The sequence below is a fragment of the Rhipicephalus sanguineus genome, unplaced genomic scaffold, assembly GCF_013339695.2.
Source record: "Rhipicephalus sanguineus isolate Rsan-2018 unplaced genomic scaffold, BIME_Rsan_1.4 Seq416, whole genome shotgun sequence".
NCBI classification, from domain to species: Eukaryota; Metazoa; Arthropoda; class Arachnida; order Ixodida; family Ixodidae; genus Rhipicephalus; species Rhipicephalus sanguineus.
Window position 1 is genome coordinate 9690 of NW_023615203.1, and position 27818 is coordinate 37507.

The 27818-nt window shown below is 48.6% G+C and overlaps 1 protein-coding gene across 1 annotated transcript; it reads right to left on the reverse strand.

Moving 5' to 3' along the window:
* Window positions 1-289: 289 nt before the first annotated feature.
* On the reverse strand, window positions 290-27818 carry LOC119377236 (proline-rich proteoglycan 2-like; the record flags this gene model as incomplete). The annotated part of the gene is made up of 6 exons (XM_049411561.1): window positions 27686-27818; window positions 25820-25966; window positions 22808-23031; window positions 15830-16004; window positions 9022-9254; window positions 290-403 (listed from the first exon to the last, which is right to left on the reverse strand). Coding segments are annotated over exons 3-6 (598 nt in total), but the record flags the coding sequence as incomplete, so codon positions are not given.

Here is a 27818-nt window from a genome sequence, read left to right on the forward strand (position 1 = left end):
TTTAATAAAAGTGCATAGAAAAACATACGGCTTCGCCGCTAAGTGCATGTTTTTAAGGGCGAGTCCGTATACAGCGAACTACTGATATAACGACCACTTTTTGTGACACTTTCGAGTTAGTTATGAACAGGTTCGACTGTATCAACGGTCAAGAGATCCTTAAGTATTGAACTTTCACTCTGACAGAATGTTATTTGTCTTTAGTCTCCTTAATGCTCAAGTGCTTAGTGCCCATTTCACAGGGTTCAGTGCACATAGGCTCACCGAAAGTTAGAGCCACGGAGCTTACCGTCAGCGAGCGGTGACCCCTGTGGCATCAACAGTGGTGGTGGTGAGTTGGAGGCGCTCTGGGTCCTAGGTGGTGCTGGGGGACGTAGGGTCAAATTCAGGGGTGGAGGGGGGCCTGAACACATGTGCACAGTTTGTTCACCGGCCGCACAAATGGCTCACATCTGTTTAGCACAAATGCAGTCGGTGAATAGAACTTCCAGGTCGTACAATCAAATGCGCCACGGGCCTTTAGTGCAGAATTACAAAGAAATTGTGGCAAGCAAGTACCAAGTGTTGTCTTCCAGCTAATCCTTATTCACAAGTGTGCACACATGGGAGCCTTCACGAGATGACACAAAACCAACCAAACTTAAAAATATGTGCACTGGCGCATGTTGAACAGCTGCAAGACCAGAACATGTACCCTTGTCACTGCTGTGACCGGAATGAAGGCTTATCCTAAAAATCGCCACATTCGCACACATACACTACTGCTCCGATAATTTCCCAAACCACTTGGCTCACACTTCTGTCATATTCGACACATTTTCCTGCGAAATTCTGTGCTTAATGTCCGCATTAAATTCATAACTTTTAATTCTGTCAAAATGAAAAAGAATGAAATGTATGAAGGACAATACGGATTGCACTGTTTGGTTGCGAAGGCACGCAAACTTGCTCAGCCTTGCCATTCTGATCAGAACTAATCCAAATCAAAGGACACCAGCCAGTTAGAAAGACGCACACCAGCCCCGTGGTATCTTCAACTGACAGAAAGTCTCCTGGTTCTCTGGATGTGGCACAGTCATGACAACATTTTTCTTGGAATATAAGGCAAGGCACAAAAGGAAAGAAACTGTCCTCAAGAGGATAAAGGTTCAGCACTATTGATTTCTACTGGAACGGCATTGCCGAAAAGTAAGCGAACAAGTGCACCAGACAATTGGTGTTAGATTCTGCAAGTTTACATAAATGCGTTACTGCATGCACATATGCTCGCATACAAGCGCAATTGGTTTGTCCTGTCACAACTACTGCTCAAGCCCACAAAGTGTGCTATAATGCTGTTACATTAAAAAATTGTAGACCGCATTTCACTTCAATGTGTCAAGCATTGTTATACACAACCCATTCTGCCGAAACACACTACATCCTGTCCCTTGTCAAACCATCGAGTCGCAGTTAAAACCTGGAGATACGATGAGTATGTTATAATAAAAACATTGGGCCGGGAGCGTCCGAACAGGTGAGCGAATGGCGCAACTCTTGAATGGCATCATCACAAGCGGGCGTCCAAGCGTACCTTTTCGAGTCGCTCCGTAGGAGCTGATTCAAGGGAGCGGTGATGGTTGCAAAATTCCGGATGAAGCAGCGAAAATAAGAACAGAGGCCAAGGAAGCTACGAAGTTCTTTGAGAGACGCAGCTTTGGGAAAGTCAGCAACTGCCCGAAGCTTGGCAGTGTTGGGAAGAATACAGTCTTTGAATACAACACGGCCAAGGATGGTGAGCTGCCTTGCGCCAAAGCGGGATTTCTTCAGGTTGAGCTGAAGGCCAGCGTAAGTTAGGTACTGAAGCACTTCCTCTAGCCTACGGAGGTGCGTAGGAAAATCTGATGAAAATACAACCACGTCATCCAGGTAGCATAGGCATGTTTTCCACTTAAGACCGCGAAAAATGTTGTCCATCATGCGTTCAAACGTTGCGGGCGCGTTGCAAAGACCGAACGGCATGACACGGAATTCATAAAGGCCATCGGGTGTGATGAAGGCCGTTTTAGGTTGGTCGTCAGGCGCCACGGGGACTTGCCAATAGCCGCTCCGTAAGTCAATAGAAGAGAAGAACTTCGCGCCTTGAAGGCAGTCAAGGGCATCGTCAATTCTCGGTAAGGGATAAACGTCTTTTCAAGTGATTTTGTTGAGACGGCGGTAACCAACGCAGAAGCGAATCGACCCATCCTTCTTCTTAAAGAGGACAACTGGACCCTGGGCTATTCGAAGGCTGAATGACGCCACGCTTCAGCATGTCAGCTACTTGGTCGTCGATTACCTGGCGCTCTGTCGTAGACACACGATACGGTCTTTGTCGCAGTGGCGCGCTGGTACCCGTGTCGAGGCGGTGACTCACAGCTGACATACGACCGAGGGAAGCATGCTGGCAGTCAAAGGATGAACGGAATCTGTCGAGGAGGCGGAGGAGCTGGGAGCGTTGAGGAACAGTCAACGTGTCGGCAATGGAGCTGCTCAGGACATCAGGCGTAGGCGTCTGCGGCGAGGAGTCACAGGTCACTCCGACGACTTCGTGTTCGGTGGTGGAAGCAGTTTGCATGTCAGTGATGGTCGAAGGGTCGACACCGTGGACACGTCCGACGCACTCGCCATGAAGCAGTGTGCTGACACCGTTGCGAATTTCCAAAAGGGCAAAAGGCAGCGGTGAACATTTGCGGTGGACGAAGTTAGGAGATAGCGTAAAAAGTGCGCTCGACTTGGCGATACTGTTGCAGGACACCGTGGCAAGGGCAAAGGAGTGCGGCGGTACTGTAACGTCTCCTGCAACAAATAGCTTGTCCTCGGCCTCACGAGCGTCAAATAACGGAGCGTCGCAAAGTGCTTCAAATGCCACTTCAGCGCGAGAACAGTCGATGACGGCTTTATTAGCTGATAGAAAGTCCCAGCCCAAAATGACGTCATGTGAACAAGAATGCAGGACTAAAAATTCGACGACATAGAGGAGATCGTTAATTACGACGCGAGCAGAACATGCAGCGGCCGGCGTGACACGGTCTGCGCTGGTGGTGTGAAGCGATATGTTGGACAGCGGCGTCGTAACTTTTTTGAGCAAGCGGCAGAGTTTGGCATTGATAACTGAAACTGCTGCACCGGTATAAACAAGGGCGAGTGCAGCAACGCCGTCCACATACAAGTCAATAACGTTCGTCGGTGAAGGGAGAGGCCTTGGTCTTTTCGCAGGCAATGCAGTTCCTGCCTCTGGAACTGCAGCGATCAGTTTTCCCGCTCCGGTGTAGAGGGACGACAGCGCATCGGCGATAGCGAGCGGCATCGAGGCGATGGCGAGCGGCGGTTGGCAGGAGGATGGTGGTCGGTATATGAAGACATCTGGCCGGGGTTCCGAGACACTGAGAACGATGGCCACGGTGATACATATGGGTCAGGTTCGAAGGTCTGGTGGTAGGGACGTACTCGACGACGGCAATATTGAGCGACGTGGCCAGGTAGCCCACACGCGAAGCATATTGGCCGGTTGTCGAAAGTGCGCCATTGTCTGCTACCCTGGAGGTACATTGCCTGATTGAGGCGGGGTGTTGGTCGCAGTGGCACGGCGGATGGTAATGGCGCAAGGGACTGAGGCGGCGACCGTGCGGCAACTTCGGCGTAGCTTAGGGGAGCATTGACCTCGGCAGAGGCAACTGGGGTCGGCGCCAGTGCAGTGTCGCGGGCAGAAGGCATAGCCGCACAAACTTGCTCCTGTATCATCTGTCGTATGTTTGGTGGCAAAGGTGATGGTGGTTGGCTGGCTGTTGATAGCAGCGAAAGCTGACGAGCGACCTCAGCACGGACAAACTCCTTTATCTGGAAGAATAGTGACTCACGGTGAGGAGCGCTAGCCACGCTCGAGATGGTTTCGTCACACATGTTGGCGGCGCGTGAGAAGACGCTGTCTTCGGAGCTAGTCGAAACTCTGGCAAAGCTCAATGAGTTCAGAGACAGTGCCAGGCTTCTTCGAGAGCAGCATTTGAAAGGCATCATCGGAAATGCCCTTCACGATGTGGCGCACTTTGTCCGCTTCCACCATCGTGGGGTTGACCCGGCGGCAGAGGTCGATAATGTCCTCGATGTAGCTGGTGAACGTTTCACCTGCTTGCTGGGACCGGCTTCGTAGGCGTTGTTTTGCGCGAAGTTTGCGCACACCAGGGCGTCCAAAAACTGCTGCGATGTTGGTTTTGAAGGTTGTCCAAGTGGGGATATCAGCCTCGTAGTTTTCATACCACCGCTTGGCGTCATCTGTTAGATAAAACATTACGATGCAGAGCTTCATAGGATCGTCCCATTCGTTGGTAGCGCTGGCTCTCTCGTAAGATTCAAGCCAATCCTTAACGTCTTTCTCATCAGTGCCGCTGAAGATCTCGGGTTCGCGCAGAAGTTGGACACCGGGACATACCATGGGTGGCGAAGCCGTGGGGGGTGTCGAGTTGGTGTTGTCAGGCATGATGGGTGGCAACTTTCGACTTCCAGGGCCGGGGAAAACCGCAGCAACCTCCACCAAAAATATAATAAAAACGCTGGGCCGGGAGCGTCCGAACAGGGGCAGCAAGAGCTGTACAGGCGTAGGCAGCGTTGCAGCAAACACAGGCTGGGCAGCTCCGACTCGTGCCTTGAGCAGAGCTGGTGATGTGGCTGCAGCGCTGGGCATACCTCTTCGCTACAATGTGAACACCAGTGAGATCAAGTGAACACTGGGCATTTCCCTGTGGTCTGAAGTAATGGTGGAAGAATAGTTTTTCCATTCGTATAGAGTATGTTGAACATTAATGGTCAAGTTCATGTCAAGCTGGGATTTCAGTCACAAATGTTAAATACAGTCGAGCCCGCTTCTAACGAACCTGAGCGTGATGTGGCATTCGTTCGTTTCATCCCGAAGTTCGTAGTAAATGAAACACAGCTTTAAAAAAATTGCAAGTGAAAACCAAAAATTTATCTTTTTGCAAAAAATTCCGTGATGCACGTCTGTTTTGACAGCGTAGATGTGATAAGTACAGTCTCGAGTTTATTTAAGGCGGCAGCACGTTCTTCGTCGAGGCCCTTGGCATATACAAGCTGCCTGAGGCTATCTATGTAGCCAATTGCTACAGGCATGCCTGTTGGCGCTGGCTCCAAAGTTTAGTTGTCGTCGTCATCCGATTCCTCCGAATCGCTTCTGTCACGCACTTCATTCACTATGCCCTCATCCATGCATGGTTCCGCAGTGTCGGCATCATCATCAGCCGTAATGAAGTCCTCCCAGCAGACTTCCCGCTCTCCCATGTTGGGGTCGACGACGTGCTGCCACAAATCGCCGCCGGATCGGTCCTCTTCGGGAGTTGCTCGGCATCGGGTCTGACGTCAACGAAGCCGGCCTTACGGAAACAGTTTTGCACGCATGTAGCTGTCACCTCCGTCCACGAAGCCTTCAGCATCTCCAAAGCTAAGTACAAAGTCACCCGAAGCGGCAGGTTGGCTGCCAGGCGGTCAACAGCTATGAGCAAGCGCTCCACAACAGGGCACCTATAATAACTCTTAAACGCGTGAATGATGCCCAAGTCAAGCGGTTACACTTTAGACGTTGTGTTGGGCGGCAGAAAAAGCAGGGTCACAGCCACCAGAGAAGCTTGTACGTGGTGCACGGAGCAGTTGCCGACCACGAGCAGCATGCACCTGCCTTGCTTGTGCATGTCGCGGTCAAATTCGTTCAGCCACTCTACGAATAAAATGCTTGTCATCCATGCTTTCGCATTATGCCTGTAGTGCACAGGCACATAGCCCTGGAAGCAACGCGGCTTCTTCGACTTCTAGATTACGAAGGGCACGCGCTGGTCGCTGCCATCCACATTAGTGCACAAAAGTGGTGTGACGCACACTTTACTGTGTTTGCCGCCAGCGCACGTGGCGCCTTTCATGGCGAGAGTTTTTTTTGGCAGCATCTGATAGAATAACGCAGTTTCGTCTGCGTTATAGACGTCTCGCTCCGCATAGCATAAAATGGTGTCTCGATTTGTTTCAAGCCACGAGGCAACACGTCACCAACTATTGATTTGAAAACAATGCCACGGCGCACCTTGGACCGATGTAGCCAGCCATTTCTGGGGGAAAGTCCAACAGGAATGCGAAGTCTTTCACTTTGGCCAGCATCATAGGGCCGCTTACCGGAATGTTCCGAGCTCGCGCGTCGACGAACCATTTCAGTAGTGCGTCCCCCACATCTGCGTAGATGGCCCTCCACAGACGCTTTCTGTCAGTCGAGATGGCATCGGCACTGATGATGTTGTCCTTGTTTTTCAGGATCGTCAATATGGTTTACTTTTACACGCCGTACTTTTTAACCAACTCGCAGTTTTTGACACCTTGAGAGAGCTCTGTTAAAATGGCTCACTTGGTAGCAATTTCCAGCGCTTTTCGCTTCGTGCCACCGTCCGTTATTCTGACTGCACGCTACACGAACACCAACAGTGAGCAAGACGCGCACGTGTGATAAGACAAGCAAGCACTTTAACTTCTCTGGGCTTGTTTCTAGCCAAAAAAAGCCGGATGCGGCAGCGTCATGGAGCGGTGGAGACTGGCGAAGGAGCTGCGAGAAAGGGTAGTTCGGGTAGCTTGCTTGGGAGAGTAGCCTGCGCCGACTGTGCACGTCAGAAAAATTTAGGGCCCGTTCACGCTCAGTCAGCATGCACGCGGAACGAATCGCGAATTGTTGAAGTCGGTGGGGGTGCGGGACAAAGGACGGAGCGGTGCAGAACATAACAACGGTCGGGGAGAGCCACAGCTAGATGGCAACGGAGGCACAGTTGGCGTTTAACAATAGGAATCTATGGGCATCTCGCCGATGGCTTATCGGTGGTCGAAAGTGGTGTCCCGGGAAGTCGCCGAAGCGCAGACTCCGTTCGCTGTAACGGATTGGCAGGGCTCAGAGGCGTTCGTTGTAAGTGCGATTTTGCGCCATAGAGATAATGTATATTTCCACGGTCAAGCGGGCATCATTCGTTATAAGCGAAAGTTCGTTTTAAGTGGGGCCGTTATATGTGGGCTCGACTGTATAACATAACTTTTGTTCAAATGGGTTTAGAACGTCTGTTATTGTTTTACTGCATACAGTTATCATTTCAGATTATTATGATATGCCAACTTACTTTGTAACTCTCCCAGTTCAGGTAAACTCGCACTCCCGAAAAGGCACATGGAATGTTTGATGTTTTAAAAACTATGTTGTACACTCAAACCTCGATATAACGAACATGGATATAACGAATTATCAGTTATAACGAAGTAAATGAGGAATAGTCTTGTAATAGATACAGTGTTACAAATAAACGTTTATAACGAATTTTCGGATATAACGAAGTTATTTTCGTTGCAGATATGACTGTTATAATGAGGTTTGAGTGTACAAGAAAAATACAATAGACTCTCAGGAAATGGAACTGCTGCTTAAACGAAACAATTGCTCCTAATATGATTGGTGTCATACTTGGATTCTGCACTCCTGCTCCTCTCTCAGTAATCAGAAATCCTCTTAAACGGAACACATTTTCCTATACCCTCCAGGTTCCATTTAACAAGAGTATACTGTAATTGCATATCTGAAATCTACAGACAAATATATGTAAAGTAGGCAAGTTGCATCAGAATAGATGGATAATTTAGAATAAGAGTTAAGTGCAGGGTCCCCTATGCTGTTTATGAAAAGGAAAAAAATTGAACATGTCCAAGTGTACAGCAACACATTACAGTCGACGTCCGATTTCTCGGACGCCCGAAATTCCGGACATGCCTGATTTCCCGGACTCATCTGTGGCACCGTCAAGTTCCCCGTAGAGTCAATGTATTAAAAAGTCCGAAATTCCGGACGCTTATAGCCTTCGCCATCCGATTTCCCGGACTTTTTACTGTTAACCGCCGACCCGAAGTCACCACCGACGCCGCCATTTTGGTTGTTTTCATTTTCATATCCTTGAACCCGCGCATCAGCAGCAACGCCGCACCGCGCCGCGCTTGCCATAACCTCGAAACCGCACGTGTCAATCCGTTGCCAGCCGTAGCTTAGCCAAGCCAAACCTCACTGTGTTCGTTCACGTGTTGTTTTGTCAGCTGTGCCAGCTCTGCGGTCGTGTCAGTGGTTGATCGTTTGCTGCTGCGCGCTACCTTCAGTGATCACGTTTCCCGACCTTCAGCATCCACCGAGTTCCTAGCTGTTTCGTGCTGCGCTTTTCGTCTAGCGGATTCGCCGTTTACAGCAATGGCACCGACTGCTCCTTCGTCTTTGTCCGCGCCTTCGAAGCGCACAAAGCCACCTCGTAGGCTCACGATGACGAACTGCCATCCGCGGACGTTGCCTTCGACGATCTGCGTGCTGGCGGCGTGTTGATTCCAGCCGAGATAACCCTTGAGGGCTTCGCCGACGCTGACAAAGACCTCGAGCTATGTGCGGAGTTGACCGATGACGAAATCATTCATCAAGTTACGGAGGATTCCGATGCCGACACCGAGAACGAAGAGCCAGCTCCTACACAGCCAACGAACACGGAATTGATGCGAGCACTGATGACACTGTCATTGGTGTACAGCGGCAACATGACGTTGACTGAAATTGAGGCAGACATAATTGCGGGCAAGTGGACCGTGCAAAAGAAAATAAGCGACTTCTTTGCGCCCAAGTGCTGACCTATGAGGTAGTGCCGGCCACGTCGTATTTTTTTTTATAAACGGCTCTTTTCAGAGCCACCTAAACAATGCATTGGCTGAATTGCTATGGGAATCTTGTACTCCGGCTGTGACCCTCTCCGTCAGCGAAAAATACCTACCAAAAATGTGCGTTTTCATGTGCATTCGCTTTTCCGGACTGCCCGATTTTCCGGACGTTTTCGCGGTCCCTTGAGGGTCCGGGAAATCGGACGTCGACTGTACTTACAATACTTCACCAAGAAATGCTAGAGGCACCATCCTATGATCTTAAAACAATGGCACATTAACTGACAGGCTCACCTAGAGGGGGTGCCTGAGGCGGGCACTTGGGCGAAGCCGCAGCCCTGGAGGCTGATGGGGGCCGCTGCTGGTTGCTGTCGTCGTCGCCTGCGTCTTCATCTTCCGTGCTGTTGTTCGTGTTGTTGCAACCCCCTGAGGTGCTGTCCTCAGGTGTCGCCATCCTCGCTGTTGCTAGGCTTCCCGAAGGTGTCAGAGGGGCTGTCTCTGGCCACGACGTGCACCGGGAACTGCCTCTGTTTGGATTAAAAACCAAAAATGTTTAGTTCTACCGTAAAATGCCGAGCAAGCGCCCCCACCCGAGCAAGCGCCCCCCTCCCCTTTTCGCAAGATCTGAAATAAGTGGCAATGACCGAGCAAGCGCCCCCCCCCTCCTCCCCTGCGGCCAACTTTTTTTCAGGACGAGCATCGCTAGTGTAAAAAACTTGGACCATCTCCCCGAAGGGAACCCTGATGGGATGCGAAGCAGCAGCGGTGCGCACGGCGTTGACCCGGTTGAAACGGGTGTCGACGCAGGTGCTGGAAGAACGGTTTGAAGTGAAACTCGGCGTAGCGTTTACTCGAGTAAACGTTTGTTTGAAATGCAAAGACACGGGAGGCGGGTTGGGTTTCGTGTAAGTTTCATTAAAGCGTTTGGCAAGACTTCGTAGTCGTTGTTTCTTCAGAGTCGAGACATGGGCGCTGGACCAGAGCAGGTGCGCGTTTCGCCTTGACTACCACGGGTAAAGCGAGAGAGAAGTGACACGTTCAGAGGTGTTGCGAGCGGGCGGAGCAGCCGGCAGCTGCGGGCGCTACGGCGAGCATGCTGCGGGTGAAGGAGAGAGTGACGTCAGCACGCACCTGCGAGGGAAGCGTGACGTCAACGCAAAGCTGTGTCGTGACCTACTTGGCAACGCTCCAACACCTATGGCGAGGGGAACGCGTTGTGGCGCATCGTACGGACGCACGTAACATACGGCGTTACACACGTGAGTCAAAGAGCTGCTTCGCATCTAAAAGAACCACACGATTGAGTACACTGAATGTGTGTCTAATGTTTATGAAATTCCATTGTCATGTGGCCGGTCGTATATTGGTCAAACCGGTCGCCGCTTCGATGGTTTGGCAGTGACGAGGGGGAATAAAAACAGTAAATAAATAAACCATTTCATTAGAAACATGGATGGGCATTTTTTATTTTTAGCGGCTCTCCCGCCGCTATCATGAATTTCAGTCCGGGACCGAGCAAGCGCCCCCCCTCCAAATCTGGTCAGATTATCCTTCACCGCAGGGGGGGGGGGGGGGGGGGGCTTGCTCGGCATTTTACGGTCATGTGTTCTATATTCGTATGTCTCGCTTGTTTCTGACCTACCGTAAAATTCCGAGCAAGCGCCCCCACCTGTACAAGCACTCCCCCCCCACTCCTAACTGCACTAGCAATTACAAATATCCGTGCCGTTCCGGGAAAGCCCCCCCCCCCCCTCCCCACCACAGCTCCGCGACGCGCCCAGGCAACAGTGGCCTGCCACATCCAGTTGACACAAAAAAAAGTTTCCGTGGATTTTTCTATAAATATTGTGTTTTTTTTTGTGGTCCTGCTGGCTGCCATGAATCCAATCTAATCCAATCCTGCTTTGCACTGCAGCCTGATTGCTTCGCACATGCTCCGCGCCATTTGTTGCTTTGTATTTGCAGCGAGAGGTCAGCTATGCCTATGCAGTCCTACACAGTGGCGAAGAAAATCGAGGTTACCGTATATACTCGTGTAAGGGCCGCACTTTTTTTTCGAAATTTTTGCGCTTGGTGCAACCCTTACACGAATCAGGCCGATGACAGCTCACCAAAGGTCCGCACCGTTTCCGCGACAGTAGCAGAGTGTAAGAGAGTAGCAAATGACATTCCAGGAATGTTTGTTTTTATTACGATTCCATTTTGCTATCGCTGTCCTCGATCTCGGAAGAGCTCGCCTCAGCGTCGGCGTCCTCCCAGAGACGTTCATCCTCTGCGCCGCTCATGCAGTTTGAAATTCCAGTCACCTTGAAACTTTTCGCGACTGTTTCAAATGACATGGCACGCCACGCACACAAATTCCACGCACAGATTTGCAGCGATGCCCACTTCAGCCGTCCTGTAGGGGTCTTCTCATGATGGCCTCCAGCCATCCATTCCGAGTAGCATCGGCGAAATTCCGATTTAAACGGACGATTAACGCAGACGTCGAGCGGCTGCAGCACACTCGTCAGTCCTCCAGGAATAATGGCCAAGTCCGTACGAGTCGTGGCGAGTCAGTTCTTGACGCGGTCCGTCAAGTGGCCCCTGAAACTGTCCAGAACAAGGAGGGCTTTCCGTTGTAACAGGCCTCCAGGTCTGTTTGCCCAGACAGTCTTTATCCAATCTACGACAAGTTCCTCGAACATCCAACCCTTTTCCTGGGCGTGTACGATGATTCCCTGAGGGAACTTCTCTTTAGGGAGAGTCTTTCGCTTGAACACGACGTACGGCGGAAGTTTTCTGCCATCTGCCGTGATGCACAGCATCACAGTGCATCTTTGACGTTCTGGACCGGTCGTGCACACAGACACACTTTTTGCACCTTTTAAATCCACTGTGGTGCTTTCTGGTGCATCGAACCACACAGGAGTCTGGTCCGCATTCCCAATTTGGGAGAGGTCGTACTCATGCTCCCTCCTGAGACCGTTTACAAAGCGATGGAACTTAATCATATGGCTTTCGTACTTGCTTGGAAGCCTTTGACAAAGCGTTGTTTGGCGGCGGATGGAGAGCTGGTTACGGTTCATAAACCGCGTAGCCCACCCCCGACTTGCCTTGGATTGCGCCTGGGGTATTTCCATGTGGCGAGCGATGGCCAGGGCTTTCACGCGGATCAAGTCAGTTGAGACGGCGTAGCCATCCCTTCGAGTGTCGATGACATATCTGACAAGTTCGCCTTCGAGTTCCGGGTACTTGCACTTCTTTCCGTGAAATGCCTTTCGGCTCTGTTGGTAGTGGCGAGGGAATCTTTCCGTTTCATCCAGTAACGCACGCGCTTCTCATAGACATCAAATTTGCGTCCTGCTTCTCGCTTGCCGTGCTCCTCGGCATATTCAATCACTTGCAGTTTAAAGGCTGCAGTGAAAGATCTCAAGTGCCAGCCCATTGTCCCTCACCTGCGATGGCTCAAACAGGGCTCACTACTACAGACAAAGTGACACCGACAACAACGATCTGAAGAAACACTGCCAAGCTACCCACACGATGCCAACGATGCGCCACACAAAGCAATAATGGCGCCGTCGAGGTCGGCGGAAGCGGAAAAGCTGGCAGCGCCATCTAGCTGCAATTTAACTTACACTTTTCTGGCAGGACTTTTTTCATTTTTTTTTTCGTAATTCCCCCTCCAAAGTAGGGGTGCGGCCCTTACACGAGTATATACGGTATTCGATGGCATCGAGAAAACGGAAAGAATGTGCACCAGACGTCTCGACATTTCAAGCTCGACTGGAAGCGAATACGGGAATGGGAGAAGAATTTCGATAATTTGCTGCAGCTAAACTACGGGAAGGCAAAACTTCGACGGAAGCTCAGTAATGGCGCACCAGTGTTCAGCGAACACATGGACGATGCGCTCTTCGAGTATCTTGAGCGCGAAAGAAGTGCAGGATGTGCCGTCAGCAACCGGATTCTTTCCAAAGAGGCCGTCAAAATTGCCAACAGCATGCAGTTGGGAAACTTTGTAGCCTCCAGCCATTACATAAATCGCTGGAAACAGCGGTTCGGTGTTGCAATGCGCCGCGCTACGAACGAGAGCTAGAAGACGCCCGAGGAACTTTCAGAGGCAGCAAGTGCCTTTCGGTCTTCCGCAAACTCGCTGCGACGGCGCAACGGCTCCACCTTATATAACATGGCCAACATGGATCAGATGATGGTGCGAATAGACAACCCCGCCAACAGGACGAACAACGTGGTCGGAGAAAGCACCATACAGATTGCGAACACTGGATGTGCCCGGCAAGGCTTCACGGTTTGCCTAGCTGCTTGCGCCACCGGCCACAAGCTCCCGGCCTTCATAATCTTCAAGGAGCAAAGCGGAAAAATTCCAGCCAGGGCCTTTGCGAGCCTTCGCATACCAGGTGAGAATAATTTTATTTTTTTGATGGGGGTGAGGGGTCACATTGTCGCCTAGTTCGTTTTATAACATCGCTGACTTTTTCCCCCATTCGTAGCAAATGTTCGTCTCACCGCCACGAAAAACGGCTGGATGACATCGGAGAAAATGCAAGAATGGCTGTTGAGAGTGTGGGGCCTAAACGTCGACGACGTGCGATGCTTACTAGTGTTGGACCAGGCGCCCATCCATAAGACACAAGCCGCCACAAATGGTTTCGAGGAGTAGGACATTGACGTGCTTTACGTGCTTGCAGGGTGCACGAGCATCCTGCAGCCTGCTGACATGTATTGGAATAAGCCGTTCAAGTCCACCTTGCGGCGTTTGTCGGAGCAGTATATACGTGAGGAAGCGCGAACACCGAAAGGAAACTTGAAGAAGTCGTCGCGGCAACATGTGCTCGATTTTGTTGCCGATGCGTGGGCCGCTGTACCTGAGGAGACAGTGGCATGGTCCTTCAAGGGATGCGGCATTAGTAACGCGGTCGATGGCTCGGAGGACGGCGACCTGCACAGCGGACTGGCCGATGTTGAAACTGTAGTGCCAGAAGACCGTGGCGGACTTCAAGCAGAATGTTGCGACCTGTTTTTTGCAACTGACTCTGAGGAGTCTTTCGATGGTTTTGAAGGCGATTAAAAGCTACAACAAATCCTGGGCCTAAATAAAGTTCACTATAATAAAATTTTAATCTATGCGCATGCATTTTTTTTCTGGCGCGAAAATTTTGCCGCCATCTTGAATTCTGGTGCCGTTCCGTGATAGCACCCCCCCCCTTTGCCGGCAATTTCGACTTCGTTGGGGGGGGGGGGGGGGGCGCTTGCTCGGAATTTTACAGTAGTACAGTATAGACCGCTTATAACGTAAGTCGCCGGAGTCGCGAATATCCGCACTATAAGCGGTACCGCACTATAACCAAAACAACCTTCTTCAAAGGCTGCACTTGCGCAAAACATGTTGAGCATGTAGCCTCGCGTGTCCGATAATCGACATATGTGATTTGGGGCGCTTACAACCACTTAAATCTCCGAATGTTCAAAAATTAACCGCCAAAGACCCGCATTGCCAACGAAATGAACACGGGGGAAAAAGCAAACAAAACAAAGTGCCATCGCAGAAATTCGCCGACTACGTTTCAGGCCACCTCGAGGTACGCGCATTACACAGAAACCATGTCGAATAGCAACCGAAATTTCACGTGCTGAGCGGTACCGATCGTTTGATTTCCCGGGCACGCACGCGATGTCCAAGACATTGCAATCGAATCCGGAACCACCATTCGAGAGTTGCATGTGCCAACCATGCCCTCGTTTTCATTAATGATATGATTCCCTTCCCTTCAAGTGCAGCCATCGCAAAAAGTTTCGTCGATTCCGCACCAAACCTCAACTTTTATCGCCCGCGACCGCTACCGAAAAGCAACCAACGCCGATTAGGCCTAGCCTGCGGTTCAGCATGTTGTCACGGGAAGTTTGTCTAAGACAACATGAAGATTGGACGTCGAAAAGATCGCACTCAAGCACTAACGCAAGAACAGCGCGTGTGATACGAAGTTTGTGTTCGCGGCCGGGAGATCAACGGCGACAAAAGGACAAAAGCCCGCCAAGCTCGTTTAACTCCGCGCACTGGCAGAAAAGGCGAAAGCTCACGCCATGAAGCCGCAAAACTTTTCAATGCGGACGAGGTAGCCAACGCGATATCTGTAGCAAGTGTGATAACGAAGACGCTTTTCCCGACAGGAAACTTACTTTAAAGCGCACTTGATGAGGACGCAATCGTACGTTCCACGCTGAACGCGCTGCCGGCAAGCGGCCGCGGAGCCTTGCCGCCGCCGGTGCAAAGGCTACTGCGTCGCCTAGGCAACCACCATCCTTCCCCACTCCGCGAGCCCGCACAGCACTGCCGCGGTCTTTTTCCTCCCTCCGCCCCTCGTTCGTTCACTGTGCGTGCCCTCGCCCTTCGTAACGACCTCGTCGCTCCCTCCCCAGCGGCGTACCTCCTTTGAGAGCCGCACTCGCTACCGCGTTTGTCAGAAATATTTTCCCGCAACCGCATTATAAACGGTATTTCATCTTGGAGGACTGCACAATAAGCGGTATGCGTATACATGCGGTTCTATGGGAGGGTAAACGGGAGTCGAAAAAGACCGCATTATAACCGGTCCTGCACTATATGCGGTTACGTTATAAGTGGTCTGCACTGTACAAGCTCCCTTTACTTAATTTTCAAAAGTTTACAAAAGATCGGTTCCTCAAATCGTAACAACTGAACATGACTTAAGAATCCCAAGCCGATTTCAGCATGGTTCAGGGATCATGCGAGACCGGCTCACTCTACCCAATAAAAGGAGCTACAAGACTTCGAAAGAAGGTCCTTCTTTTCTTATCCTTATGAACAAACGACCACATTCCTTCATGAGGTGATGGTATGAATCCACAAAGAGATGTAAAGACAGGCACTATGCCGTTGTAAGATAGGCACTCTGCGAGCGTTTGTCCTGTCTGCTTCTACTCAGGTGTCTCATCCCAAGCACAGTTTAAGTTTACATCATAGGCACTATGCCGCCTCTTTCTTCATGTATTCACCTCATGATGCAAAACTATGTAGCCCAATCTGCAACTAAAATGATCAACCCAGTTTGCCCCCCAATGGTGGGGCTGGACCACCAACCTGAGTGGTGGCGTAGCGCCGCCTCCTGCACCAGAGGACGTCCCTGGTGCACCGTCGTCGTCGTCACTCGCATCCTCCGAGGGGGGCTGGCGTGGGCGCCCCAAACGCGGGGTGTCCTGAGCTTCCACCCAGGAGCCCCCTTCCTGGGCGCTCAACTTCAGCACCAGCCGACCCCCTACAGGAAAATGAAATGTACAAGATCCCCGTGAGGACGAAAAAAAAAGGGTGCAGGCAACGCTGCCGAGGCACATCCCACAGCGGGCCACACTCCCTGCTCCCCCTCCTCTCCGTCTATCACCCACTTAGCAGCCGCTCGTGTTTTTGTTTTGCGCAGCAGTGCGAAGGGTTTTATATACGTGCAGCTCTTAGGCACCCGGTCCTGCGCTGAGCATCAGCCACGGAGCAAGATGAGACAGGAGTGCCAACTCTGCCGCCACACAACACATTCGCTCAGGACAAACTGTGCAACGCGGACGCATAACTCATTCCTTTGTTCTCTCCCTCCGCTCCTCTTTATGCTTTCTCCTTCCCTTGTACTAGTCACAATGCAAAGCGCCATCTGTCAAGGTGCATGGAAATCATTCAACGATCTCCTCTCTAGAGCGCATGTGCTGACTGGCGAATGCCGACGGCAAGGAGCAGCAAGCAGACAAAACGGGTAGGCAAGCAGATGCACGAACGCGGAAAAGCACAATCGTGTGCCACTCCTACAGCAATGACAGAGAATACGCCCTTCGCAGCTCTGCTCAAGGACTGACGTGTTCCTCCGCCGCTTTTCTTCGTTCGTAGCACCATCTGGCGAACACGCTGGGAAGCAGGAACTGCTGTTGCAGGATGTGTGCCTTCCAGATGAGCGGAGTCTGCGCTCCTGTCTTATCTTACCCCGTGGCGTCAGCATACCTTGCCGTAATGGAGTGAACAAGCATAGAAATATGAAAGGGTGAAGAGGAATGCCTCGCGTGTGCGTCTGCCAGTCAGAGTTCCAACATGCAGAAACATGGCGTGGCAATAGTTTGTTCTGATGTCACCAGTAGGCCCTGCCCTCCGCGCATCTCGGCGGAGCTTTTTCTCAGCGGAGCCAGCGCGTGCATTAACACCTTTCAACAAAAAGACATATTTGTGCATCATGTCCACCTTTAGCTACCCACTGTCACTTCCCACTTAGTGGGGCGGGCCAAGTCTTTTCATTTTTCTTTTTCACCCAATCACAACTTATCTCAGTGTATAATGTTCAAAATGGATAAAACAACATTTAACGACCACACAAGAATCATTATTATTGTAGTGTACAGTAGTTTGACGAGTATACATCACATGGAAACGCACACAATTCATGCCGTTGGAATTTATGCTGTGCCCACATGAGTGCTAAACGAGTATGAACGCATAATTTCACAGTTGGAGAACCCCAAGACAGTGCTGTGCGAGTGTAAATCTGAAAGTACTAAACTTTCTCACAGACGTGCACGGCATAGAGTTTCATAATATAGTACACTATAGTCTATGAGAGCAGCGACGCATGACGCTTCAGCCAGCATGGGAACTGTGGGTAGTACAGTAGACTCAGTAAATGGAAGTCTCTTAAATGGAACTACTGCTTAAACAGAACTGCCCCTAATATGATTGGTGATTGGTTTCACACTTGGATTCTGCATGACTGCTCCTTTCTCATTAAACGGAACTCCTGTTAACCCTTTGAGGGATAATGGGACGAATCTGTCCAACTTTTCTTCAGTAAAAGCTAAAAGCTTCCTCCACCACTGCGCGTTGTTATCAGCGCTTGATATTCTGCTGCCGTGGGTACTAAACATTTAGGAAACCAAGAACAAATATTTCACACGTTCACGATACATGGCGTTGGTAAGCTTAAATTCGTTTTGTGCTGTAGAATTTTTTACAATTGTTGTTCCAAAGATAGCTAAAGTTCTAGATTTATGGTATTTTCTCCTTTTCTAAATTTGAAGAGAAGTAGTTCTAGCATGAATCTATAGACTTTGTTTCAAAACTGGAGCTGAATATCAGCTAATAATCGTGTCGCGTACTCGAACAAAAAATGAAGCAGTTTCTTGCTAAGCCAGCTACAAAACAGGCCCCCATAAATGCCTTTTCAAGTTTTTTTGCGCACTATTACATCACAAGACACACTTTGTGACGGAAAAGGCGCTGGAATTCCTTTTTTGTCCTTTTTTAAGACTATGGTATACCAGTGGCAATGAGACCAAAAGCTGCGGCTAAGATGTTGTTCTTGAAATTGAAAGGCAAAAGAAAATAATGACGAGATCAATGCTCTAGACAGTCAGGAAGTGAAAGAGAACCCGAATATACAAGACCTAAGAGAAAAGCTAATACCTCAGACATGGATGGAGTTCATGAATGCATTTACAGGGTTCAGTGCATTTGGTAACACCACATTGATGTAATTTGCCTTAATTCATAGCCGCAATTTTATATATAAGTGGTAATTCAGGCATAATTGGGGTACTTGTCCTTATCTACAACGACACAAGAGACAGAAAGGAGCTCAAATGGTTGGTGTACGTGAACAGGTCCGACAGAGCCTCTGGCACAGCACAACAGTGCACATTTTGTACCACAGCTGGAGATGAGTTGCACCAGAGTTTATGAAGTACCCCTCTGTATGACTTACTTCGAGCCTTTTCGTGCAAGAAATTTGGCGAAAGGATTGCAGCTTGGTGCGCTCCTAAGGCAATCGGACAGGTGTTGTGCCACTTTTTCAAAGACCCATCATGGGTCAGTGGAACACATACGTCCCACTTTTTCTTGTAAACTAATGGTCGTATTTTGGTGAAAATTTTTCATACTATTTCTAAGTATTTATTGGATATTCCGCAGGCCTATTTTTTGTTATGCGAAAGATATAGATGACCCCACAAAGGGTTAAACAGAACGCATTTTCCTGGTCCCTTCAGGTTCTGTTTAGCGAGTCTACTGCACATGAGTTGCCTAAGTTTGTTTTTTTTTGGCTCCGTGTGACCTGCAGCCACTTTGTTGCAAGACTAAGTTACCACCTAAACCCTTTCAGACTCACTCATTGAAATCAGCTCACGAGGTTCACAACAAGCCTTTCTTGTTTTATTTATTTATTTATTTATCATAGTACCCACAGTGCCCAAGGCATTACAGTGGGGGAGAGAATACAGTATTCGATACAGAATACAGATTCCAACACTTCAACATTGCAATAAACGCAATTAACTGTCAACTTACGTAGTCATACATGGGATATAAACAACATAAATCGGGTTCATAGTACAGTTTTGTCCTAACACAACTGCGCGAGTACACTACTGGACACCCAGCAGTGAACTTGAAAATGCTTCATGTGAAGTAATTTCTGCTACTTCAGGAGACAACTTATTCCATTGGCCTATCGTCCTGGGAAAAAATGACATTTTAAATGCGTCAGTCTGGCAGCTTATTTCCTTTACCTTATTGGCATGATCTAGTCGATGCGAAACGTAATCCGATTTGTGAAAGTATCGCGAGCGGACCAGACCTGTTTGGTTATGAAATACGTTGTGAGAAAGTTTCAACCTCAGATATTCCCTTCGTTTATGTATAAGTTCCCAACCAAGCCTTTCTTTTGCTTTTGAAACACTGAAATTCCTGTATAATCAGAGCAGACAAACCGAAACAGCCATCTTCTGGATTCTTTCTAAATTGGACACGTCACCTGCCTTCCATGGATCCCACACTGCACAAGCGTAATCTAAGATAGATCGAACGTTAGACATGTATAGTTGAGTTATGGCCTCAAATAGTAACTTGTTTGCATTTCTGCGCAGGAAACCAAGCACACGTCTGGCTTTAACTGTGAAGTGATTGATGTGACGGCTCCAGGAAAGGTCCGGTGTGAAATATACACCAAGTGCTTGTGTTCGCGAACTGACAGCAGCCTGGTTGAATTTACAACATAAAATGAGTCATGGGGGGCCTTTTTCCTAGTGAAACACATATGCACTGTTTTTTTTGCATTAATAAACATACGCCACTTATCACACCATTCCAAGACCCTGTCGAGGTCGTTTCGAAGAGTAGTGCAAACATGGGAGCTATGTATAATTCTGTAGAAAACACAGTCATCAGCAAATAATTTGATATGTGATGAAATACCGGAACAAATGTCATTTATGTAGATGAGGAACAATAGCGGACCCAAAGCTGACACTTGGGGCATGCCAGAGGACATCAACTTCCCGGGATGCTTTACCATTGATAATGACCTTTTGCCTTCTCAAATTTAAATACTAGGGGTGTGCAAATATTCGAAATTTCGAATAGTTTTCTAATAGTGTTTGCTATTCGATTCGATTCGCACTGGAATTTTACTATTCGAACTATTCGAACTTCCCCAAAACAAATACAGTCAACGTCCGATTGCAACTGACCCCTTCAGATTTTAATATGCTTCACCTCATTACACCCTCGTATTGCGGCAAAGCTGCCTTTCAAGCTCCGTTACGGTCGAACTTTGCTAAGACACAATGTCCGATTGAAAGTTGTCCCTAGATTTTCATGTGCTTCACCTCATCACAACCCTGTATTGCGGCAAAGCTGCCTTTCAAGCTCCGTTACGGTCGAACTTTGCCAAGGCACAGTCACCGTCCAATTGGAAGTGGTCCCTAGATTTTCATATGCTTCACCTCATCACATCCCCGTATTGCGGCAAAGCTGCCTTTCAAGCTCCGCTACGGGTTCGCAAACGTATTAACTCAAGAAAACGCTGGTCCAACATGGAGATGAAAGATTGGCAGAGTTGGGGGCTAAATAATGCTTTATGGGGCCTGAAATTTGGGCAGGAAGCCCGAAAAATCGACGCCGAAGCTTTTTAGCATACAAAATTTCATATTTTCGTATATATCGACGTCTACGAGGCAGATTTGGAACTCCGGACTTGAAGGGAGCACACCCTTCTCCACCACATCAGTTGGGCTTCCACAGAAGTTGAAAGAGGAGGGAGGCTGAGGAAATGTCATCTTTGCCTATCACATGTAAGTGTTGTCGGCAACACTTTTGGTTGCACCAAATCATGTACATAAATAGAATTCGGCCTCTACATTGCCTCATTCTGATAAGACAACTATGAAACACCACCCTGTCAGTGCTTCATCAACCTAGCAAAAAGAAACACTTTCCTGTTTGCTATCTCATAAGAATATGCTTACGAATCCTCTCTAACTTTTTTTTTTCTGCAATTTCGCTTCGAAGTATTCGAAAAATATTCTAGAAATATTCTAGTAAATATTCGAAAATATTCGATTCGATTCGCACTCACACTTCAATAATCGAATTCGCTTCGCACAGCCAAAATATTGCTATTCGGCACAGCTCTATTAAACACTAGTTTATCCAGTTCACACGAACCGTACGTTCAGATTATGACTTTTTAGTTTTTCAATTGATAAAGAGGGGGGTACAACATCAAAGGCTTTTTTTAAAATCTAGGAACAAGCAGTCAACAGAGAAACCCTTATCTAAAGCACAGGATAAGTTGTGTGTCAAGTAATTGTGTTGTGCGAGGAAAAACGACTACGAAACCGTGCTGCTGAGGATTAAGTAAGGAATGCATGTTCATGTGAGTCGTAACATGGTAAATAGAACATGTTCAAGTATTTTGCGCGCAACACTTGTAAGTGAAATGGGCTTATAGTTTAAAACACTACTTCGCAGTCCACTCTTGTTAACAGGCACTACATTAGCAAGTCTCCAGTCATCGGTAACAAAGATTCTTCTAAGACTTAGTGAAAATGACGCACAAGTATTTAGATAGTTTGCGCGGCAGCAGAGAAAGCAATGCAGGTGACAAACCATCGGGCCCAGTAGCTTTAGAGGCATTCATGGATTTGATAATGGTCTCTATTCCATGCTGGTCAATCACAATATCGCTCATTTGTTCTGCCACCACCTCAGTGGGCCGTACGAAAGAGTCAGTCATGTTAACCCGAGGGGTGTACACTGAACTGAAAAAATGAGATAAAGCATTCAGCCCTTTCGACATCATTATGGATGGTGGCACCGTTGCTATCAAGGGCCGTAATCGATAAGATATCTTTGCTGTTTGTCTTAAAGAATTCCACAGTTCCTTGGGACGTTTCTTTATGCACAGGTGAAATGTATGAAAGCATTTACCTTTAGCTATTTTCAGAGCCGCTTTCATCTCTACTGTTTTTGCTTGAGTTCATCTCTAATACGTAATGAAGGGTTTTTCTTATAAACAGAGTAAACACGCACACGGCTGCCTGGCCCTAACGTTCATGCACGTGAATACCATGGTTTACGTTTGCTGCGCCGAGTAGTGAGAACCCACGATGGCACATGCTTTTCGCGCAGTTCCAACATTTTTCCTTTAAATGTTTGCCACAGTCCTTCAACATTCATAAATTCCGCCTACGTTTCAAATGTGTCATAGAAAGAGTTTAGAGCGAGGGGATATATCACAGACGCGGTGCTTTCTCATAGCTGAAAAGTTCGACGGGCGTTACCGATTGGATTTTCACGTATTGCAAGTTCATATAATATTATCCAAAACAAAAGCCAAAACAACAGTAAACAAAGCCACAAGTGCATTCGAGCGGCAAGCATGAAGACTAGGCAAATATAGTTCTACCCTTCATTCCGATGGTGGCTGAATGATCGCAGGCCACGGTTTCCCCCTCTCGCAAACATTGTAGGACACTATGGTGCATATTTAGACACCACGAGAAAGAGACTGCAAGAGACGAGTGCCATACGTAACACCTTCACTAGGGCGCGGCCCAACACTTGCTAAAAGCAATCACAGAAGATGAGAGCCACAGAGAGCCAATGCAAATACCTTTGCACTGCCAATAAAAGGCATTGTCATAGGGAGTAACGCTGAATTCAAATAAAAAAGCTAGAAGCGAGAGAAAAGACAAAATAGACAAGGGCCTCGTCTTGTTGACTATGGTGCATGGCACAACCAGCAGCCTCACTCACCCGAAAAAAACTTGAGCGAACCGACTGGTGCCACTGAGGCGGCGTCTTCGGGCGCTTTCAGGGGCTTGGCACTCATGGGCTTCACCTCGGGCCCGACGGGGCCGTGCGGGTCCTCTTCACTGCCACCTCCTTCCGTCCATGGGGGAAGTCACGGGCGCCTCCTCTGTTGCCGGCAGCTCCTCGTCGTCCTCGTCCGGAGGCTCGGGTTTCACCTCGGGCTCCTTCTGCACATTCCAGACAGAACCCCGCAGACCTCTCGGCCGGCGCTGGACCTGTCCCCAAACTGTAACAAACACATCGCATGTGGTACTCATTCAAGCAGCATGCTGTCAATCCCAACAATGTGATCTTGCCCACACTACTACACCGCTGCAGACAACTAACGTTGCAAATGGGGCCAGTTGGTAAGAGGGTGGGGATAAAAATGGTGTGTCTAGTACTACATCCGAACAACTCAGAATGGGAGGACAGAACTGTGCCATCCTGTTCTGAAGGCATTCCTGGGTGTCTGGGGATTTTTGGTAGTAAATGGGTCATTGGCATGGAGGCTTTTTAAGTGCTTTAAGCAGAACTTGCTTACGTGGCTGCTGCCACGAGCCTTTCTTGCTCACTATTGTCCTGAAAGGAGCATCAGGTTTATGGGTCTTAGCGAAGAACAACCGACAAAGTATTCATCGGGAGATCCACAATTGCTCTGGCGAGGTTCTGCAGTTCCATGGATTTACAGAGGGCTTTACCCTTGATTCTAGTCGCAGAAGGCTTAACCTTGAGCAAGTTCGTTGAAATGTGCTTGTACCGGACCGCCTTTTCGTTGTAAAGTCAGATTGGATACCACAAAGCTTCCCTCTTTATCGCTTGTAGAAGGGACCGAGCGTGGTCCTTGCAGAAACCCCTTGTCTGTCATGGCTTTCCCTCTTTAGTTGTGCTTCTTAAGCGTGGTCTTTGCCAATGCACCCTTCTTCTCGTCCTCTTTTCTGCTACGGGCGGTTCAAAGCAGTACAGTCAACTGCCGATTTTTCGGACTCCTAGAGCCCGCGAAATCGTCCGAAAAATCGGGCAGTCCGAAAAAACAAATTCATGCTTTTTTATTCTGCTCAAGTGGTCAAATCGCCACAGCCACGTCCGAAATAGCTTTAATGCCTCCCAGTACAATTATCAGGCATTTTGGTGCGCGCCCAGGCTCTCGCAAATACATTCGGTACCTGCCGCGAACCCCGCTTAACTACGTACGTGCCAACCGCCACTTTTGCATCTCGTGATGAGCGCCGCTGATAACAGCAAAGCGCGGAATATATTACGGCTATCTCGCATGAAGCGTTTGTAAACGATGACGCGGAACACAAAGACTGTGGCGGAAGAGCGGACGACTCGACCGGCTTCCCCGATGCGTGTGCGCATGTAAACATGCGCACACACATCACCGAATCGCCGCCGATACGCAGCATTCGCTACCGTGTCAAGCCGATCGTTTCTAGTTGTGTGCAGCACATCGCCAACTAAGCTGACGCCGTCACTTTACTGTTGCTGTATCGTACGCACGCATTTATCATGAAAGGGTTCGTGATGCGCACTTAGTTCCTGACCGCACACGGGCGCGGCAATGGCGAGCTGGTTTCGTCCGCGAAGGCAACGCGTCTACGCGGCGCACTTAGCGGTCTCGCAGAAAGAGGCAGCAAGAATGGCGGCGCGGCGCATTTGGGTTCTTGCCTATTAAATGCGTGCAGTACGCATGCAACTGCGCTAGGCCACGTGTACTGCCGAGCAGTTAACTGTAGATGCTTATCGTAAGGGTTATCAGCGATTAAGCTGTACTGGCCTGTTTGACAGCTGCTGCCATCACGCCTCCGTGCATTTCCGCTGCTTATTCGTAACATCGCCGCATGGCGCCGCGATAGCGGCCCCTTTGAATTTGTGTCTGCTTCACCCCATAACACGTCGGCATTGCGGCAAAGCTGACTTTCGGACTCTGCTACTGTCTCAAACAGATCGACTCGCGAAAGCGCTGGTTCGAACCTACGAGATGATAGACGCGGCAGAGGTGGGGGCTTCAAATAATGCCTTTCGGACCTGCAATTTGGGCAGAAAGTCCGAAAAATCGGACGCGCAATAGCTTCAGCGTCCGAAATTTTGGACGTTCTAGTACATTGAAGTCTATGGGGCTGGTGACGGTGCCGCGAGAGCGTCCGAATTTTCGAGCATGTCCGAAAAATCGGCAGTTGACTGTATTTCGATCCTTCTGCCAAGACATCTACGATATCTTTAGGTAGGGTGGTGTATCCTAGTACCAGCGCTTCACGTCTAGCTTCCGCTTCCTTAGGCGGCTTCTTGGCACTCGCAGGGTTTGCTTGATCATACAACTCCACAACACCTCGGTGGCATGGGTGTGCACAAGCGAATAGATTACTAGATAGGCAATTATAAGCAGTTTGCATTTTCTTTTATCTTCTGCTTTGAGTGCGCATGCGCCTGGGATATTTCACGTCGTGTGCAGCGTATGTTTATTTTCAATGAATTCAGTTGGAGTACAGCGCCGGTCCCGTCATGTCTTTCTGTGTGCTCTTCAAAAAGAAAAATATGTATTACCAACTAACCCCACAACGCGTTTCGCTACAGCGCAGATTAGTATGCATGCATGGACAGAACTGTTGCAAGTGGCTGAGCAGTCGCTCTTACTGCTGCTTTGCTTCCAGTGCAGAAACAACTCAAAGAGCCTGTCTGTTATTACCCATTCTACATTGCTGCGATTAAACTCAAATTGGTCAAATAAGTCAGCCTTTTTTGCATGCGGAGAATGAAGATTTAACTTGCACGGTTATCTAGTTTGAACATTTCGCAATATTCTGCACCAATGGCAGCATTGACACTGTACTGCTCAAGGCAGTGTTGGCCCTGCAATCGCCTGTCAGCCATATGCCGATTAGTATAGAGGCTGTGAATCTAGAAAGCAATCACAGGTGATGTTGCATAGACATAGTACTAGCACTGCAAGTTCGTGCCGAGCGAGTGGCGTACCTTGACACAGTTGGCAGTGGAACAGTGGCCTCCTCCACTGCAGCCAGCAGCACCTTCATCTTCCTCTCCATCCTCTTGTGGTTCCTGCTTGGGATGGCGTCCCTGGTAGTAGAACTCAATCAGGCTCTTCACCGGTTTCCAGGGCAGCTAGGAACACAAAGGCATTCTCAGCTACAACAACAGGATGAAAATATAGATGTAAACGTAAAACATCCATTGTCAATATAACACGAAATCGGATAATAATAATAATAATATCTGGGGTTTAACGTCCCAAAACCACGATATGATTATGAGAGACACCGTAGTGGAGGGCTCCGGAAATTTCGACCACCTGGGGTTCTTTAACGTGCACCTAAATCAAAGTACACGGGCTTAAAACATTTTCGCCTCCCTCGAAAATGCAGCCGCTGCAGCCGGGATTCGATCCCGCGACCTTTGGGTCAGCAGTTGAGCGCCATAAGCTAGCCACCGTGGTGGGGCAACACGAAATCGGAGGCACGGTTAGGAAGCCAGTGTAACTTTGAGGGAGGCCCACAGAATGAACCATTCTTGTGGTCCAAATTTATAGGCTGTTTATGCAAGGTTCATTCCAGCAGTGTGCAACATGTCTATAATGAATTCAGTCTATAATCGTGGATAGCTTTTCAGTTGAAGGAAACAGTGGGGCAGGGATTCTAGCCCTTGTCCTTTCTATTGACAGCATTGTGCAAAGCAGAATTATGTTGAATGTATTTACAGAATAGACGCGCAAGCAAGCACTTCATCTTACACGACCACCAAGAGGCAAGTGTGCAAAACACAGCTTTTGAGGAAATTTGCAGACAATGCATTTGGGACACATTCTGAACTGACTGTCTGCAAATGCACTATGCATATAATGCTCCCATTATATGAAATGCCGGGCAGTTAATGGCGGAATATCATGTCCTAAACAAATGCAGAACACATACAGGGTTTCAGGAAATGTGTCCAACCTTCTCAAAAAATCAGGAAAATGCGATATTTGATCAGGGCTTTCAGAATTGCTTTTTCTGTAGCGGCAGGAATCTTAAGGTAGTTAAGGCATCATTTAGGACAGTAATTAAGAAAGTTACATTAACTTTTTTAATTAGTGCAGTTAGGAGGTGATTGTGTCAAATGGGGAGAATTGAAGTTCTGCATGCGAGGAACCCATCTGAGCTTTGAGATTTCGAAAAAGCGCCTCTATAATTGTTGTGGCGCAATGAATCAACGAAATGCAAACGGCTTTCAACAGCGAAAGCCATCGAATTCGGTTGAATTTCATTACTTCGTAATTATTACTAGAGGCCACTTTTTCGAATCTCAATGTTGGGATGGTTTCTGGCACAAAGAACTTCAATTCCCCAATTGACACAGTCCACCTACTCCACTAATTAAAAAGTTAATTTAACTTTCTTATTGCTGTCTCGAGTCATTCTCTAACCATCTTAAGATGCCTAGCGCTACAGAAAAGTCATTCACAATCATTTGGACGTCTCAGTAAGAATATGGCAGTTGCGTTCGTCCATGTTTCTGTTTAGGTTTCGCCATTGAATTTGGTGAATTTCATTACTTCGTAATTATTACTAGATGCCACTTTTTCGAAATCTCAAAGTTGGGTTGGGTTTCTGGCATCAAGAACTTCAATTCTCCCATTTGACACAACCACCTAACTCCACTAATTAAAAAAGTTAATTAATTTAACTTCTTTAATTACAGTCCCAAATAATTTCTTTAACCATCTTAAATTCCCTGCCACTACAGAAAAACCAATTCTGAAGGCAGCAATCAAATATCGCATTTTCCTGACTTTTTGAGAAGGTTGAACACATTTCTTGAAGCACCCTGTATATGGCCACTCACAAAGTCCTTCTTGATGGCACCGAAGTTCTTGCCACATTCGTCTAGGGCACGAGCGAACAGGCCCGCCTCAGCGATGCCACGTTGGTGGTGGGGGCTGGGCCACGCGGCAGCCTGCGTCTTGTTGGCAACCATG